This window comes from Paralichthys olivaceus, chromosome 9 (assembly GCF_024713975.1).
Source record: "Paralichthys olivaceus isolate ysfri-2021 chromosome 9, ASM2471397v2, whole genome shotgun sequence".
Taxonomy (NCBI): domain Eukaryota; kingdom Metazoa; phylum Chordata; class Actinopteri; order Pleuronectiformes; family Paralichthyidae; genus Paralichthys; species Paralichthys olivaceus.
Window position 1 is genome coordinate 11,274,924 of NC_091101.1, and position 17,252 is coordinate 11,292,175.

Genomic DNA, 17,252 nt, shown 5'->3' on the forward strand with positions numbered 1-17,252 from the left:
CATGTTCAAAGCCTGATGGGAAAAAAAGCCATAGACAAGACCCGTTGAGTGGGTTGATAGCTTAGACACAGAAGTGGCTGATGCAACTGGGATTATTTTCCAAATCTTATTCTTTAACTCTGACACATTCTATTTTGTCTTCCTGTTATTGACAGATATACTGATTAAATAGTATGGGATTGATAAGTGAATGAGGCGCAGTCTACTACCTTCTGTTAACTGAACCAGTAGAACAAACCAGAATGAGACAGAATGAGATATGAAGAGGGTGAGCCAAAACAAATGGCACCAAATGATTAATAACGGCGCTGATGCAAGGCTGTCACCAGATGGCCACCATCTTTTCACACTGAACTAATGTGTTTTTCTGTCACATTTATTAGCCACAGCCTCTGTTCCTTGGATAAAATATGTAGTCACCAGAACAATCTCTGATAATATCCAGGCACATGCACAAGTGCTTACTTACAACGTAGAATTAGCCACTTGCCTGCAGTGCAGACAGCAGACATATGGTCTCGAACTTGCATTCGTACACGGCGCACACATGCACGAACACACACTTAAAAGTGCATGTGCAAAAATACACCAGCCCCGAGTCTGTTTATTTTCCATCTCGTAGAATTCTCACGACTCCCCTGGCAAGCCGGAGGGATCCGTTTAATATTTAAATAATTTGCACGAATTAGAAAATTTCTCTGGGTTGTTTCGCAGCTTGCTAACACATCAGGCAACTGTTCAAGTCATTTGTGTGAGGTAGGTGTCACCGTGCCGCCTCCAAAACTGGGGTCTACCCATTTGTTGTTGGCAAGACTCGTGTTATTTTTGTTGGAAACATTGGCATGATTTGACATTTTGCCCCGACTGTTGGCTCTGACCACAAGTCAGTGCCGGGGCAGAGGTGTTGGATGGACTGCAGAATTATGTGGGAATACAACAGCGAGGGATGCAATGGGATGGAGACAAAAGAAAAAGGAGAAGGGAGAGGAGAGAGAAATGGAGATTAAGCTCTTGCATAGTGTGGCTACTAGCTGTCTCAAGTGTTGATCTGCTCTGCTCTGAGCCTCAGGCTTTAGCCTCAGCCGCTGCCGCCTCCTCCTCCTTCACCTCCTCCTCCACAGCTCCCTGAGTCTCTCCCAGCATGGAGCCCATCTGATCTGCCACATAGGCCTCCGCCAACTCTCATTAAACACTTTGGAGACAGACAAAAATACAGATGAACCTCTCTGGCTTCACATTTTCCTGATGAGAGGTGCAGAGCTCCCATTTCGATACAAGAGTCATCGTGAACAGACATGTGGAGAGTTCTGCTGCTGAACAGGCTGGTGTTGACCGTGTCAGTCTGTGGAAGCTCGCATGAAGTGAACGTGCATGAATATATGCCTCTGTGGTTGTAGCTCAGCACTACACTGAAGGGATCATGCTACTTTTCATATGTGGAACAACACATGGCCATCGGCATTGTAACAAAACATTTATATATAGACTCAGCCGGGCAAACGTAGAGAGAAATTATAGCCTCTGCATGTTGTTGCTTCCAAATTTAAACTGATTAGTTTCCAGTGATTTTTCATTCAGTCGACAGCATCTTTTTTCCCCCAGGAGGAGTACGGCAAATCCATCAGTGTGTGTTTTAGACACAGCAGAAACAGACTGTAGCTGCAAATTACACAGAATACGCAGCAAGAAAAATATTGTATATTTTTCTGTAACCCATTTCAAAGATCTAATGTTGTAAGTTAAATGCACTAGAGAGCTAATAATCAACAAAGACTCTCTGTCTAGATAATTAATGAACTTTTGAAACAAGACCAGCATTAAATCATGCAACTTTTATAACCCTCGTCAAACAGAAAGGCACTGTAGAGGAAAAAAATGCGTCTCAAGGCAGAGTTAAAAAATAAAAGAACACTACTTCTGAATCCAAATGTCAACGGTGCCTAAATAAATAACATGGTGTCTATCTGCAGCATTACAGCTCCCAATGCTATTCATTTTCCTCCAGACTCTTTCTTCTAAAATGGGATGAAATCTGTACTGTACATGTAGTGGATCAGACCTACAGAGGCTGAAGTGCAGTGATAATTAAAGTTGTTATCTAGCATTGAAGAATACTCTCTGCCAGACTGGTCTCATCTATTCCCCCTCGCTGACCATGCGTGACTATTACATGAGAGCTGCTATTCAGGCCGATGAGTCATATATGTGTTAATCATGTATATGATGAATCAAAGTGAGAATTTGGATGTATTTGGGGCTTGTTGTTGCTAGGCTATGTGTGTGTGTATGTGTGTGCGCTAGAGGACAAATGATGGCAGGAGTCAGTTCATCTCGGGGGCTTTTGGAGGCATGTCTGTGAGTACACAACAGAGCCACTGTGCAACTTGTGATTGGAAACAACAGCCCATCACCCCCCTGACTCTGGCGTGGCGGACTTTGGCCTTGAGGGGAACCCTCGCTGGGCGCTGACAGCTGCGGCTGTCTGTGCCACTGATGCTCCGTCTGAGACAGGTAACGAGAGAGAAGTGGAGGCAGAGCCCTCGGAGCCCACAACAGGACTGATAGAGGTGTCAGGGGGGTCACGTTGGTGTGGCGATCCTCATCAAAGAGGGAAAAGAAGAGGAGTTCATTTACTCCCAACGTCTGTGCAAACTGTGTTCACAGGGCACAATGCAATTTCTGTCACAGCACCCTAAGGGTTGAAATTACACACTTTCTCCTTGCGGGGCAAGAGAAAGACCGAGGAGAGTGGGGTTCAGTCTAACAATAGCTCGGACTGACATTAATCTCTTTAAGCTCATGGAGGTCAGTATCCTGCTTTGCTGTGGGGGAATGTCAAGCATCCCTGGACACCCCTGTAATTCCATTACTCATTGCTCCAGCGCTAATAATTCCAAATCTGTCCAGAACGCGTCCTAACAGAGCGTTGCACATTTGTCCGCTTCCTTTGTCTTCCTCCTCCTGCTGCTGTATTCCAGCGGGCCATGTTACTTACACTCACGCTTGACATCTAGTGATGTCTTTACATGGGAGATGTGTAACACAACACCATGATTCACTGAGGGAGATAACCTTTGTTTTAGACAGGGAGAAGCTGCCACTGCCAGAGGTGTTCGATTTCCCTTTCTGCTATTTACTGAGCGTGGGAGATTTCTCCTGCGGTCAGCATGGCTGCAGTGCCCCGGCGACAGAGTATGTCCACAGACTGATCTGCTGACAGGCCCCAGCCAGCTCTCTTACGCACTCATGCTTTCTTTCCTTCGTTTTCAGTTGTCCTCTTCGCTCTCTCACTCAGGGCTTTGTTCATGCCGTCCTTACACTGTATCTGATTCCATCTGTCTCTATCCCTGCTTCCTCCTTACACCTCCTGGTCTCTCTCTCTCTCTCTCTCTCTCTCTCTCTCTCTCGCTATCTCTCCCTCTGTCAGGGGGCTAATGCGGGACTGCAAATGAAGCAGCTTGACTTCCATCTCAGGCTAGCAGGGATCGATATGTGTTGCTCAGTATCAGGCAGGGCACTCTGCCTCTCTTACGCGCTCACAAGGGAGAGCGGACAGGCAAATGAAACGCCCTCAACTCCTCACACGTAAACATGGCACACAGGCTGCCATAATTCAGCTTTTTATTGCCAATATTTACTACATAGCTTGAGCAGCAAACAATAACAAATGTTCTAGCTGGTCTGACACAACGCCATGGCAGGGACCATGTCTCTTAAAGCAGACAGGTCTATATAAAAGCAGGGTCTGCGTACAAGAGCAGAAGATAAAGAGATATGTGAACAAAGCGTGATGATAATAAATCACTTTCAGGATGACGCCTTGCTGTGAAGACTAATAGGCTTTGACGTTGCTGTGTAAGTGGCCTAATTGCGGGAAAACAAAACAGAAGCACTGACATCTAAGAAAAGACGTGGAGGTGCTGGTAGTAAAGGGTAGCCAACATAAAAATGAATTGATGACTTCTAGATGCAAAGAAAATGCAATAAGGAAGCCACAGGAAGCCAAGCGCCACAGGACAAACAGGGTTGCCTGGGAGTTACCTGGACAGGTGGCCACGCAGGCACTTTTCTGGACGTTCTGCCCCTCACAGGATGTGCCTCCGTTCAGTGGCGTGGGGTTGGTGCAGCTCCGACTCCTCTTCTGCCAGCCACGCCCGCACCCAGCACTGCAGGACGACCAGGTGGTCCACGTGGACCAGCCGCCGTTGACTGTCAGACCAGCGCCGGAGGGTTTGGGGTGGATGGAGAGGTAAAGGAGGGAGGAGGTTGGAGGAAGGGAGGGGGATGGATGGATGAAGGGACAGAGCAGCCAGGATTACCCGACATGCACTGCGGTGTAGAGGTGTGTTGCGCAAGATTAATTGTGACTGTGCTGTTACACTTGTTGGTTTAACACTGCGAGGTGGACACATTGAAGAGCAAGAGCAGAGGATGGGGGGTGGGAGGGCTGTTTCCTGTGTCCATGTTGTATTTGCAACCAAACTGATTTTGACTTTATCTCCTCAAGGACACAAGCTGTGTCTCAATTTAGAGACTGCATCTTGCAGAGAATGCGCTCAGCCCGGCCCTCGAAGGAGGGGATCTTCGTGGGCCGGGTAGACCGCGTCCTTCACGAAGGCCGAACCGAAATGGTCTGGTCTACAGAAGCTTTCTGTGATCAGCGACACTAGCTTGTCCTGCCCTTATTGCTGGTGTCTAGCAACATAGCTGAAATTGGACACGACAATAAAGTTTTCATACCCCTTGTTTTTGAGACACAGCTAAAGTTGCTGCAAAGAGACTAGTAGACTTTTTAAATATCACTCCAAATTTCACCAAGGACATTACACAAAACCCTCCAAAAAAAATCTGAATATAATCCCAGTTCAGAAATACCACTGAAATCTCAGTGCTCATACTCATAAAACACAACAAATATTTAAAATTTAAAACTTAAGTATGTAACATTATAGGTTGTTCCAGTTCACTACTGATTTTATACCATTACATGTCATCCATCAATCTCAAGTATTCTCTGAACACTGTATAATTTATTTTCCCCTTATATTTGAGACTGAAAGTTCAGGCAGTTCATAAAGTCTGCATGCTAAATTCTTATAATTTGCTGTACCAGCCGCTCATGTTCTCAAATTCAAAAAACATTTATTGGCACATAATTCATAGCATATCGCTCGATCATGGCAGGTGATTACATAAAAATCATACTGATTTAATTCTGACCAGCTCCTTCCTGTATCTACTGTGTTTGCTCCCGTTTACAAGACAGCGCGATTCCTGATTTATTGACTCGAACAGCACTCGTTCCTTCTCCGTACATACTCCTTTCCTAATTTCCCTCTAACTCTCTCCTGTGCTTGTCGTGGCTGAATCATTTCCTTGCCCTCTCTGTGCGATTGATTGCCCGCCACAGCGAGGTAAATTACCAGGCAACTCGGCCCCTGATTACCTCTTATCACAGAGTGCAGTCACACCAGCCAGGCCTTGTTAAAATGCATCTCTGACCCCCTGTTGAACCCCACTTTGAAAAGTAGCACTTATTATGACTTGCTACAGCTAGCTGGATCAGCTATCTCGCTGGACTGTGATGCTCTCAGCTAAATAAATTAATTCTCTCTGCAACAGAGAGACAGGATAATAGCAGTAACACATCTTTTTTTTAAACAAAACATCTTGTATGATGCAACCTGAAATACTGCAATTGTCATTTTGTCAAGCGCAAAGCATGATGGGAAGAAATGAAATTGCACATGCAAGCGCCCGAGCAATTTATTCAGAATTTCTTGGGTCTTCAGAGTGAAAACTGTTTGTTGAATGTTTGACGACATAAAAAAAGGCAAACAATAGGAGCGTGAATGCGTTTGCCTCCACACTCACTTCAAATCTGGATTTCTTCATGTGCAGAGTGGGGCTTTCAACAACAAGCTAATCATTTATAATCAACACCAAGATTAATTGTGCTCTTATTCTTATGCTGGAGGCTTGGAGGAGTGTGTGTCATTATGCCTGTTCTTTTGAACGCATGCTCCAAATTAATACATTTGAAACCATTCGCTATGGAAGTGAATATTCTTAATAATATTCTTACTTAAGTATATGTTTCGGTACATAACTTTAATTTACTCCACTACATATATCAGCAAATATCTGTACTTTCTACTTCAAATGTACAAAACATTGTGATACACGTAGCTGATCAGTAGTTTGTCACACAGTGACGCGTGTCTGCTGTAGAGCTGCTGTTTGGGTTTATGGTAGGACCGCAGTATGTCCTCTGATAAAAAGTAGCCTTTGTACTCTACTGAATACCAGGACTCTATGGTGTGAAGTCATGCATCTTCCAGTCCTGCAATAACAATCAAAACCTTGTTAAAACAAATGAATGGATTCAGTCAACAAAAACACTCGAGAGCTGTTGCTTTCAAAGGCAGGAAGTGTTGGTAATATTCCTGTTTGTGACATATTCAACAGATAAACATTGAAACTGTGGTGAAAGATCATTTCCTCTGTCTATTTTGCTGTGAACCTTGCGGCGTGTGAAAATAAAAGTAAATAGGCGAGACCCCGACTCGGCAGCGTTGCTCAGAAAGGCTGCTCTGACCTGATAACATGGGCGCTGAAATGAAAGGCAAGACGTTCTGCACAGCTCATGCATCATTTTTTAAAATGTATAAATAAGCAAATTGGTCCACTGATCCAATCAGAGCAAGTAGGTAACATTAGAACCCGCCAGCCATAATGATGAAGTTTACTTCGGCATTCAGGAGTAGGCTACACTCAAAAACGACTTTTGGTTTCCAGACTTAGGTATATTTAAAAGAAAGCAATTACTTACTATTATTCAAGCAGAAAAGTTAATGTGCAACTTTTACTTAAGTACATTTTTACGTTTATTTGTACTTTTATGTATGTCCCTTCTCTAACACTGGTTAGGACTTATATATAATAAACAGTTACATCATATATTATATTATTATAGAATAAGGAGCACAAATACAAATCAACACAAAAGTAAATAGTGGGTTCTCACTGTGATATGTTGTGTGCAGTATAGAAGTCTTGCCCTCTAATAAAAAAATCACCCACGTGTATTTTTGAAATATATCCAAACCAATCAAACAGCTCTGTATTCATGATCCTCAACGTTTCACACTTGCTAATGTTTTCTTAAATTTGAATTCATCTTACACCGGAAAAATCCACAGAGAGGTTTTGTTGGCTGAAAATCCAGAGTAACTGCAAACTTAAGTAGCAGTTAATATTCAAGTAGCTACAACCTCAAAATGAGAACAGCACAAGATACAGAATTTTGATCAAGTAATTCCCACTGGCAGATCATACAAGTGAGGAAAGTACTTACAGTAAAAACCACATGAACTTCACAAATGTTCTACTAAATTTTGTGTGATAAAATAATTTAAATTTATAGATAAATATAGACAGTTAAATAATTAAATTTTTTGAATCATAGTTGTAACAGAACAAATTTAAAAACCAAAGAGGTGTGCAGACATTTACATAGCGCTGTATAGCGCTCTACTGACACGATAATAAACAAGAATTGCTGTCCTGACTTTACAGCGCATCATAACATTGACTTTTTTCTGGCAGCCTCCACAGAGACGGACCAGGTGGCAGCCACCGTGCCAGATTATACATTTCCTTACACAAAGTCGCTTTCATGATGCATGTGATTTCCATTTCCTGTTTGCATGTAGCCGAGAATCAAACCGGGCTGTAAGGTATGCAAAACTTTTGTGGTGCTGTGCCAGGACCCGTGGAACCGTCTGTGATAGGAGTTATGCTTTTTTCCCTCTGCATTTTTAATAAAGGTCAGTCTGCTTATCAAGCCAAGACATTATTTACAGTTTGCTATTAATTCAACTTTCCATCACATATTGGAGCCACTTCAGAGGAGGAGGAAGATGGCAACCCCAAGATCAGAGTCTGCCAGCTTTGGCAGAACGGCTGCCAGTAACATTTAAGTTGTGCTAATTAACGTGCAGATACGCTACTATCTCTTTATGTGGTTATTTATGATGATGTAATCCTTTGCTCGATGCAGAAGAGGGATAACCTCTGCAAGCTGTCCCCATATGTCACATATGTGTATCACTGCATATTAATATTACAGCTGTTCTGTGGAATCTGAATATATTATTCCAACCTCCTGTCGTCCATGTGAGAACATGCAGAGGATGTCTTTATTCAAAAGAGTTTTAGAGCCTGATTTATTGATTTCACGTTCAGATTAACACTCTCACTCAATACCCTGTCCTCACCCGTAAATATACTTTGCCTGTACGTAGATTTCTTTGCCCTCGTTTTGGTTACTCTTGCTTTTGGGGGAAAGAAAGAGAGCGACTTCTCATATTCTCATATAACGTAAAACACTTGATCTCCTTGGTTTTGCTGCTCCATGTTGACCAGGGATCAGCAGAACTCTTGCTCCATGAAGGTGTTGTCATTTTTTCTTCAAGCCCACCAACAGGAAGGAGTTTGTAATAATAACAAAGCTGTGGAGGGCAGGAGTGCATGAACCCGGTTACAGTAACCGCCAATACGTGACTGTCAAAGATATAAAGGTAACACACTCACAACGAGGGCAGGACCAATTCATTTGTCAGCACTGAACTTGGCCTGCTATTGGTTGGGGAACATAAGAGCAGAAGAACTGAAGCTGAACGAACTGAAGTACAAGCAGGTTGTTTGAGAGAGCATTATAAAATCTGAACGTGAAATCGCGCTCTTGAATAAAGACAGGAAAAAACACAATAAGGTGGGATAACAGAAGAAACATGTAAGCAGATTTTATGTTTGTGTATTTAGAAGCTTTGGGTCCGGACTCCTCATTAGACTCCACACTGAGCTTTGACTTGCTGCTGAATGAAGTCATCACCTACCGTAGACCAGGACCGTGGCAGAGGTGCTTTTTCTGCGAGCGACGATGTTTTTGGCCACACACGTGTAGTTGCCCGTGTCCGCCAGCCGGGCTTTTCTGATGACGAGATTATGGTCAGCCGCGATGAAAAAATTGGGGTCGCTCGCCGGGTCGATCACATCCTCGTTTCGCTGCCACTCCACCTGAAAATATGATTCAGCGGTCAAAAAAAAATTCACTGCATCTCAATAGAAAAGGTTGCACCCTCCCTCCCCCCCGTGTCGAAGCTCTACTGGGACCAGACACGCTGCGGATGAGAGATTTTTACATGGAGAAAAAAACAAAAAACTTTGAGGTTGCACTTTGCTGATGCTATCACAGATAATGAAAGGAGAACAAATGAAGCTTCATATGGTGATGGAATTCATTTATTTATACACCGCACTGATTTTCATATTTTTTTTCTTTTTGTTGAGAAAAGCAGCTGTTTTGTAGTCGACTCTGTAGCTGTTGGGGGTCTAACAGCGAACCTAATCATGCTTCGTGTAGTTTCCATGCCCTCTCGCAAAAGCCAAATCTGATGTTATTCCATTTTTTTGGTGTACACTCAGATTGGCTTTCTTGTTTTCTTGCTCTCACTTGACCTTGTGCCGTCTCGAGAGGAGCTACAGAATACGGCGGCGCTGTTTTCGGTATTATTGGCAGTTGCGATGCCGCGTGTAATTGGTCTTTCTTCCTCTCATGCTTTATTTTTTCTCTCCATGGTGACTTCTGGTCTGATGTTCTTTTCTGCTCAGCTAAGGACAGCCCCTTCCTTCCCCCCATCCGACCCCACCAAACTGTCCCTGTACTGTACGGCTGTGGTTGGCTAGTGTGCCGCTGTGGCCTGACCTCCTCCGGGGTTGTTATCGGAGCAGTTAGTGCCTATCTGGAAGCGCTGGGATGCGACAGGCGAGGTGAAACAGCCGGCCCCTGTCTGTTCCTCTATACACAGAGACACGAGGAGATGGAGACTCGAGCAGAACAAGGAAGTGTATGAGTGCATGAGAGATACAGGACATGAAGAGACGGCAGAGAGATAGAAAGTAAGATAGGGACAGACTGAGACAAATAGAGCCATTAATTATGGATAGGCCTTTAGAGATGTCAAACGAGGAGTGAATCCTCCATGCCCACAGTGAGTGATGTGACCAGATGATGTGATATACGGCTTCTCAGAGATGTGAGAGATAATAAATCAATAAGGGGGAATAATTAGAGGCGTAATTTATCCGTGCAGGATTGTCTGCTCCGTGGTGGAGCTCATCCAGAAACACTTTTTGCTCTTCGTCCTTCTGGTGAGGAAAGGGTAAATGGATGCGGTATGTGGGCCTATAAATATCTTCTGTATCCCTGTCTCACCTCGGCTTGTGGCACTCCCTCGGGGGGATGGCAGCGCAGTAACACCTCCTGGTCCAATGCCACCTCTTTACCCTGCGGCTCCTCCTCAAAGTTCTTTCTCAGGTCTGGTGGAAGAAACACAACCAATTAGGATATTTGCGCTTGAGTTTGTGAGGCTTGAATGAGATACTGTTATCCGCAAAACTTGGACCAGAATGTCTCTAAAATTCCCACTCTTGTGTCCACCCATGGCCTCACTGAGCGTGTCACACTCCAGTTGGCCCCTAAGCCACACGGGGGGATCGGTGGCACCAAACATGTTGCTTATTACAGGCTGCCTGGCTGGTTCAGAGATGCTTGTCTGCTGCCAGAGGGGCTCGGCATCAAGCAAAAGCAATTGCATTACCCCTCACTCCTCTGCTCCCACCCATTCTGCTCTCTCCCGCATCCTGCAGCCTCCAGCCTCCATCTGTATGAGGGCTTGGAGCAGACACATGAAAACAAAGCCCTGAGGCGCCTGGACAAGAGCTCCTGCAAGCCTGACTGACTGCATGGGGCTTCACATTACGTCTCATTGAATACTCTTACTTTTTCACCAACTCCTGCAAAATATTTGTCTGTGAGTGCAGGTTGTGTATTACGCAGGCAAAATTGGCAAAGCTTTTTTCTTTTGGGGGAAAAATAAATGCAAGTCTATTTGTATCTGATGAGCTAGACAGGCTGCTGATAACGGGTCGGCACATCTGATGCGTGTTAATCCCGCATTTTGACTCAGAGCAATACAATGTGTTTTTGTGTTGCAAGAGGTTGAGGGTGCGGCTGCGAGCCGCCAGTGGATTCCTTTAAACAGATGTTGAGCCTGTCCTGACCAATCATACAGAGAGAAACGCTAAGACGAGCAGAGAGTTTCATGACATTCGATTTAATTGAAGGTGATACAAAGGGACTGGAGGAGACGTGGGATATAACAGTCCTGGAAGGCTTAAATCTATGTGAATGTGTATACGTGTGCATGTGCATATCTGCGCTACAGCAACCTTATGAAGCGTGTGTGTGTGTCCTAATCTTGCATCTAACTGACTTTGTTGATGTCTCAAACAAGGTTGGATAATGAAAGTGTGTTTTCAAAACATCTGGTGGTTTGGAGATGGAGCTGTGCTCGACTCTGTCTGGAATACTGCATATTTATGTGGGAATTAATAGACAGAATGCTTTAAAATACTAAAATGTAAAATGGCTTCTTCTAATAAAGCTTTTGAGGCTGCTGCGAGGGATGTCTCTGCATTCCCCAGACAGATTTATGATTGCTGCACCGCGATAAATTCCAAATCTGTTTTTATTCCAGTTACTTTCATAGGGATCATTGCTGATACACTGTATCCATGAAAAATATACTCATGAATACTCAAATTTAGAGTTCACTCTGCCTTCAAGCAGACGCATTACTCTCTGTGTCTCCCTCTGATATTTTCTTCTCAGAGAATCACAGGGAGGAGATTTAACTAAATTGTAATCGTACTATTACACTGTGGTGCATCACATCATAATGGCCTCTGGGCTAATTGTTAAATGAAACTTAGTCCCTCTCCAACCACCAAAAAAGTCCTCTTGCTAACCTGCTTTTATTAAACACTGCTGTGCATTATGCAAGCACCTTGTTAGACAGTGTTTGCCTTTGTAATGACGCGGTGATCATTTTTAAAGTGCACTCACAAGCGATCCTGATGTACGCCTTTTGGCTCTTCTGTGTCCCAGTGGTGCTCCAGGCGACACACTGACACCAGTACTCGTCCAGACCGAAGACCTTCTCCACCTGCTGTCTGGTGATGTCAATTGTCACCTGCATGACTGGCAGCGCTGCAAAGCAAACACAGAAACAACTGTCAAAAATGGTGAACGAGCGAGAGCAGGTTTATTCCCATCAGCTCATTTGACGGCAGCAAGGAGGGAAATGACTGTAAATATTTCTCGATGGAAAGAAAACACACTCAGATCCTTTTTTGTGCATTTTGTACCTTGAAGCAAAGCGGTAGAGTAATTCAAAAAAGCCAGGCAGAATAAATAAGCAGAGACGCGTAATCATATATAAACAGAGTGCGTGTTAACTGAGGAGAATGAGAAAGCGAGCCTCACAGCTATCCTCAATGTAATTTGGAGCGAAACAGCAACAGTTAGGAAGGAACAGGGAAGTCTTTAACAAACCCTCGATAAATAAAAATGCTTAGTGCAAGCAGCTTCACTATTATTAAATCCAGGAAGTAGGAAGAGTTCACAATCTTTGGAGCGATTCCGCAACACTGTTGATATGCTGCGGCAACACAGGGCAAAAAATAGATTTATTGCTTTTTAAGAAGAAAGCAAAGACAACTCTCCCATACCCAACAACATGCTGTTGTCAGGAGCTCGTCTTTTATATATTAAGAAGCTATCTTTCATTTCATTTTTATTTGACCTTTGATATGGAACCTGTTAGCCAGTGGTATCTTTATATATTGAGCCTCGACCTTGATCCCAACTATGTGTCCTACTTTCTTTTCACAGATGATGAAGAGATTGCCGCGTTTTCCTTCCAGCCCTCCCTCTCCCTCCGTCTAATCTCTTCTCTCTGGGGTCTTTTGGGAGAGAGGGGTGTTGAACCTTTCATATGAACACAAAGTATTTTCACAGTCACAGAGGACACATCCCCAAGACTGATGTAGTAGCGTATGCAGTGCCGTGTATTTAAGTCTAAATAGAGAGCCGCTCTTCAACTGCAATTTACATAAAAGCACTTTGTGACACTCTTGCACTCCCCTCGCACACTTGATCTGTCTGCAGTGATCATTTCCAGCCCCAGACTGAACCTGACGTAAGCTTGACTAAGTGGCACCTATCAGGCCATCAAACCTATACAGCAATTACATAAAGCACTTGTGCTGATACAGAGCATTCATCAAACCAAAAAAAGGCTAATCTTTCATGAACAATTTGAGACAAACGTGTGTATGGATTTTGCAGTGGACCTGCGTGAGTGCGAGCCGGCCCGGCAGTGACAGGAGCCGTCAGGGAGGAAAGCGAAGTGGCTCCATAGCCGGCAACCCTACGCTGATATGTAGCTCTGAGGATCACCGACAGATCCCCCCTCCCCATCCAGCCTCCCATGCATTAGTGGTATATTTCGCTATATGTGACCACAGTAAATGCGAGTACACGTGCAGCAAATCCAGCCCCGGAGCGTCACTCTGAGCATTAACAACACCCTGCGCTGCAAGATTTCACCAATATATGTCCAGCTTATATGTGCAACTAAATCAAAAGTAAGAAAAAAAAAAGATATCTGTATGTTTATATTTTGACTTTAATAATACGGGCAAAAAAAGAAGAGATGTGAGGCTGGATCTTAGAGGAACTCGTCCTCATTTAGTCTCTTGGTTTCTCTCTCTCAAATCTGGCTCTTCTGTGTGTGTGTGTGTGTGTGTGTGTGTGTGTGTGTGTGTGTGTGTATATCTGCAGAGAGAGAGTGCAGCACAGGCTGAAGGAGCACCTAAAAGCTAAAACAAATGGCTAAAGTAACAAAATGGGCACTACAGAGAATGAGCAAATGGAGCAGAAGAACCCCCTGCCACCCCCTGTCCTCTTGCTTCAAGTCAGAAGCCTGGCAGCATTTAGTTTCTGACATAAGTAAGAAACACCTTGTACCTTATACAACAGCAACAACACTTGAATTCCGAACCTACATAATCCAAAGCACAGTTGTTGCAGTTATATTTTGTCTGTTCTTAGCAAAAAGTCCAGCACAGCATGAACAAACAGAGTTGGTTAAATATACATTTTTATTCACAGTGCAGCGGCAGCTTGCACTTTATATCTTATACACTGGGGGAGGGGTCGGTAGGGGAATTGTTATATTGGCTTTTTTGTTGGTTTATATGTTTGTGTTTGTTATTAATGCAATCCCTAAAATAGGAAATATATTCTACATATGAATCCATTACTGCAATAATAATATTATAGATGCAGTGTGCCTCATGAAAAACTACTGAAATCAGTCTGAAGAGTGCCCTCAAACCCAAAAGTTCAATTAAACTAAATTGTGAGAAATCCTCACAGGTTGAAATGTGAATAACAATGGAAACATCTGATGGTCCTGATTTATGTGCTCATAAAAATGTATGCATGCAAAATCATTTTGAATTTTTTTCATTTTTGAACACGTACATTTGAAATACAGCAGTGATCCACGTCCTATGTACTTGCATGGCTCCACTTACAGTAGAAATTCATTTAATTAATGCAAACCATCCCTCTTCTTTGAGCTGGAGGGTAAAGGAATAAAGATCAGCATGGAGATGCAAAGCATGAACAATAGCAACCTGAGGTGAGAAATCCTAAGAAGAGCAATTTGAAGCTCTGCTTGCCAGGGTAATTGCATTCTGTTTCCTTATCTCTTCCTGTCTCCATAATTACCTGCTTTCTGTGTCTGACACCTTCCAGTAACACTGCTGTGAGTCAGTCTGTCCAATTTCACTCCAATTAATAAGTAGGACAAAATAATCTCATCACTTTGTGAACAAAATGGGACTGTAATTTTATAGCTGTTAATAATAATTGGACAGGCAGCTATTTAGTGTTGTTTTCCAAAGTCTATTCCACAGAGATGACGAGAAGTAAAACAAACTTCACACACATCACTCATGAACAATAAGACGAGAGAAGCATTGATAGAAAACTGTCTGAAAATAGGCCACTGACACACACGCACGCACACACGCACGCACACGCACACACACACACACACACACACACATACACCACAAATATCAATATCAATTCCTAATAGTGGGTTGCGTCACCTCCGAGGTGTTAAATCAAAAAAAGAAATTAACCCTTCCTTTAGTGTGAGATAGTGCACGTGCACGTAACATGCCTATTTAATGATAATTAAAACATGACACGACTCCCTCAGTGTTCCATTTGATCTGCGGCCCATTTTGCAAATGAGCTCATATCCCAAACCTGAAATCACCAAGAAGATTTAAAGGGGCAATTATGCGATTGACACTGTATGAATAATGGACTTACAGCTGGAACCCTGGTAAGTTTATTTTTATTGAAGTGTAACTAACTCGCTTGTATTTGGAAAATACACATCTATAGTGCACAGACATGATGACTAACTGAAAGACACGAAAACCCATGCACCTGAAACTCCTGTCCTTGAGTAAAAAATGTATTTTCACTACAATTAATTTGTATTAAAAGAGGTCATTTTGGTTTGCAATGGATATTTAACCAGACAGACAATGTGAGGAAGGTGTTTCATTTTTATGAGCTTATTTTTCAAGGTAGTCTACAACTGTGAGATCCATTACCACTGCCAGTGTGAAGGTTAAAGTAATGCTGTGATATTTATTCATAAAAACTCCTACGCTTATACAGAAAATAGAAACAATTTCTTTGTTTTCAATATAATAGTAAAAAAAGCTGAAGTTAATGTCAAGCTATGATCAGATTTCTCCTGTGTTAATGGACCAATAGCGTGATGGACACTAAAGCCCTTTCAACAATTGAAACATGTCAAATAAATTGTGGCTTTTGTGTAAATTAAGTTTCTTTTACTTTCAAATATAACAAAAACCTCCCTTCACCACTCGTTCCCACCCGGGCACAACGACGATACAGTTCTTGAATATTGAACAAATTTTGGTCTTCCGTGTTTAGAGAGTTGATACTTGATGATGAATAACATAGAATTTACACCTTAAGTTAAAAAAGCAACACATCACTCACTGCTGGACAAAGTTTTAAGAGGATTCAGTGAGTAAATCAAACTGAAACTGATGTCCTGTGACTTTTCTGTTGATCAAAAGTCTTTGTTAGTCATACAGTGCATACGGAGCATGCATCTGAAAAGAATCATCTGTAAAAGCATCCAATCTGTGGACTCTCGTTCTGCCTCAAGACTTCCTGAGTTTTAACAAATGAAACATAAAGAAAAAAAAGACAGAGAGAGATGCAGAGAGCCTGAGTTCACGAATTAACTGACCTAACTATAGTGTGTTGGAGCTTGGTGCAAAGTCTCTAGGCGGTGGAGTACAATATAAGCTATTACTAGATCCACTGGCACAAACACGCACACAAAGAGCACACAATCATTCACTGTAATGTGTTTTATTCTAATCTGTGGCAAAGCAAGACTATTTTCACATCAGAGGAGGCTGCCGCATACAGGCCGAGGAGGTTACTTCTCTAGTTTTGTTCAGGATGAGTTAGAAAATATAAAATATAAAAAAGAGTAATTGGTTGAAATAAATCATAAAATCTCTGAATAGTTTATTTAAATACTTTCTCTCTCCTTGGGAAAAAAGCCATTATTGAAATTCTGATTGAAAAGCATCAACAGGGACACTTGCAGGGATGGCTAGAGGGGGAAACACACTTTTTATGCTAATTTGTTTTTGGTCAAAATGCACAAAAATAATGATGCTGAAAAAGAAGGTGACCCATCAACAACCAGGATACAATATGAACGTCATGTTGGTCCGATGATAATTTCGAATGTTTGATTCTCATTCACTGTTTGAATGTGAATGTGGCAGAAGTAGCATATTAGAAAAGAATGAATGTGCAAATTCAAAAGAATCCTAAAAAATTCCATTCTTCTCATATATATTTTTTTCTTTTCTTTTTATCAAGCACTCAGGGCGATGGCAGTAACTCAATGGTTCACCATCAGCCTCCTCCATGATAATGGATGGGACATAGCCCAAAAGAAAAAGTCAAAATACGTGCTGAATGATTGTTTTCTCAAAGATGGTTTCTGTCATTTACTTGGTTCTTATGACTATTATTAGTATTAAATATTATTTTCAATTAACTATTTTTCAGCTATTTAAGGATTTTGATGGCAACACATCTAAATTGACTTGAGAGTAAAGTAAAGGTGAGTGTTAATAGCTCAATCTAGTTGTCTTCCACAGAGCTTTTAAATTTGCTATTAAACTGGTTATTTTGT

The 17,252-nt window shown here is 42.5% G+C and overlaps 1 protein-coding gene across 4 annotated transcripts in view; it reads right to left on the reverse strand.

The window, feature by feature from the left end:
• The window catches only part of unc5a (unc-5 netrin receptor A), a 137,595-nt gene that overhangs the window by 34,440 nt on the left and 85,903 nt on the right, over positions 1 to 17,252 (reverse strand). For 2 of the 4 annotated variants that reach the window (XM_069531559.1, XM_069531558.1), the window contains exons 3-6: positions 11,972 to 12,115; positions 10,280 to 10,383; positions 8,901 to 9,081; positions 4,042 to 4,209 (exon numbers count right to left, since the gene is read on the reverse strand). In XM_069531559.1, the coding sequence (XP_069387660.1) occupies positions 4,042 to 4,209; positions 8,901 to 9,081; positions 10,280 to 10,383; positions 11,972 to 12,115 (597 nt within the window). The remainder of the gene's footprint in view (positions 1 to 4,041; positions 4,210 to 8,900; positions 9,082 to 10,279; positions 10,384 to 11,971; positions 12,116 to 17,252) is intronic. The other 2 variants (XM_069531561.1, XM_069531560.1) reach the window with 1 other exon arrangement.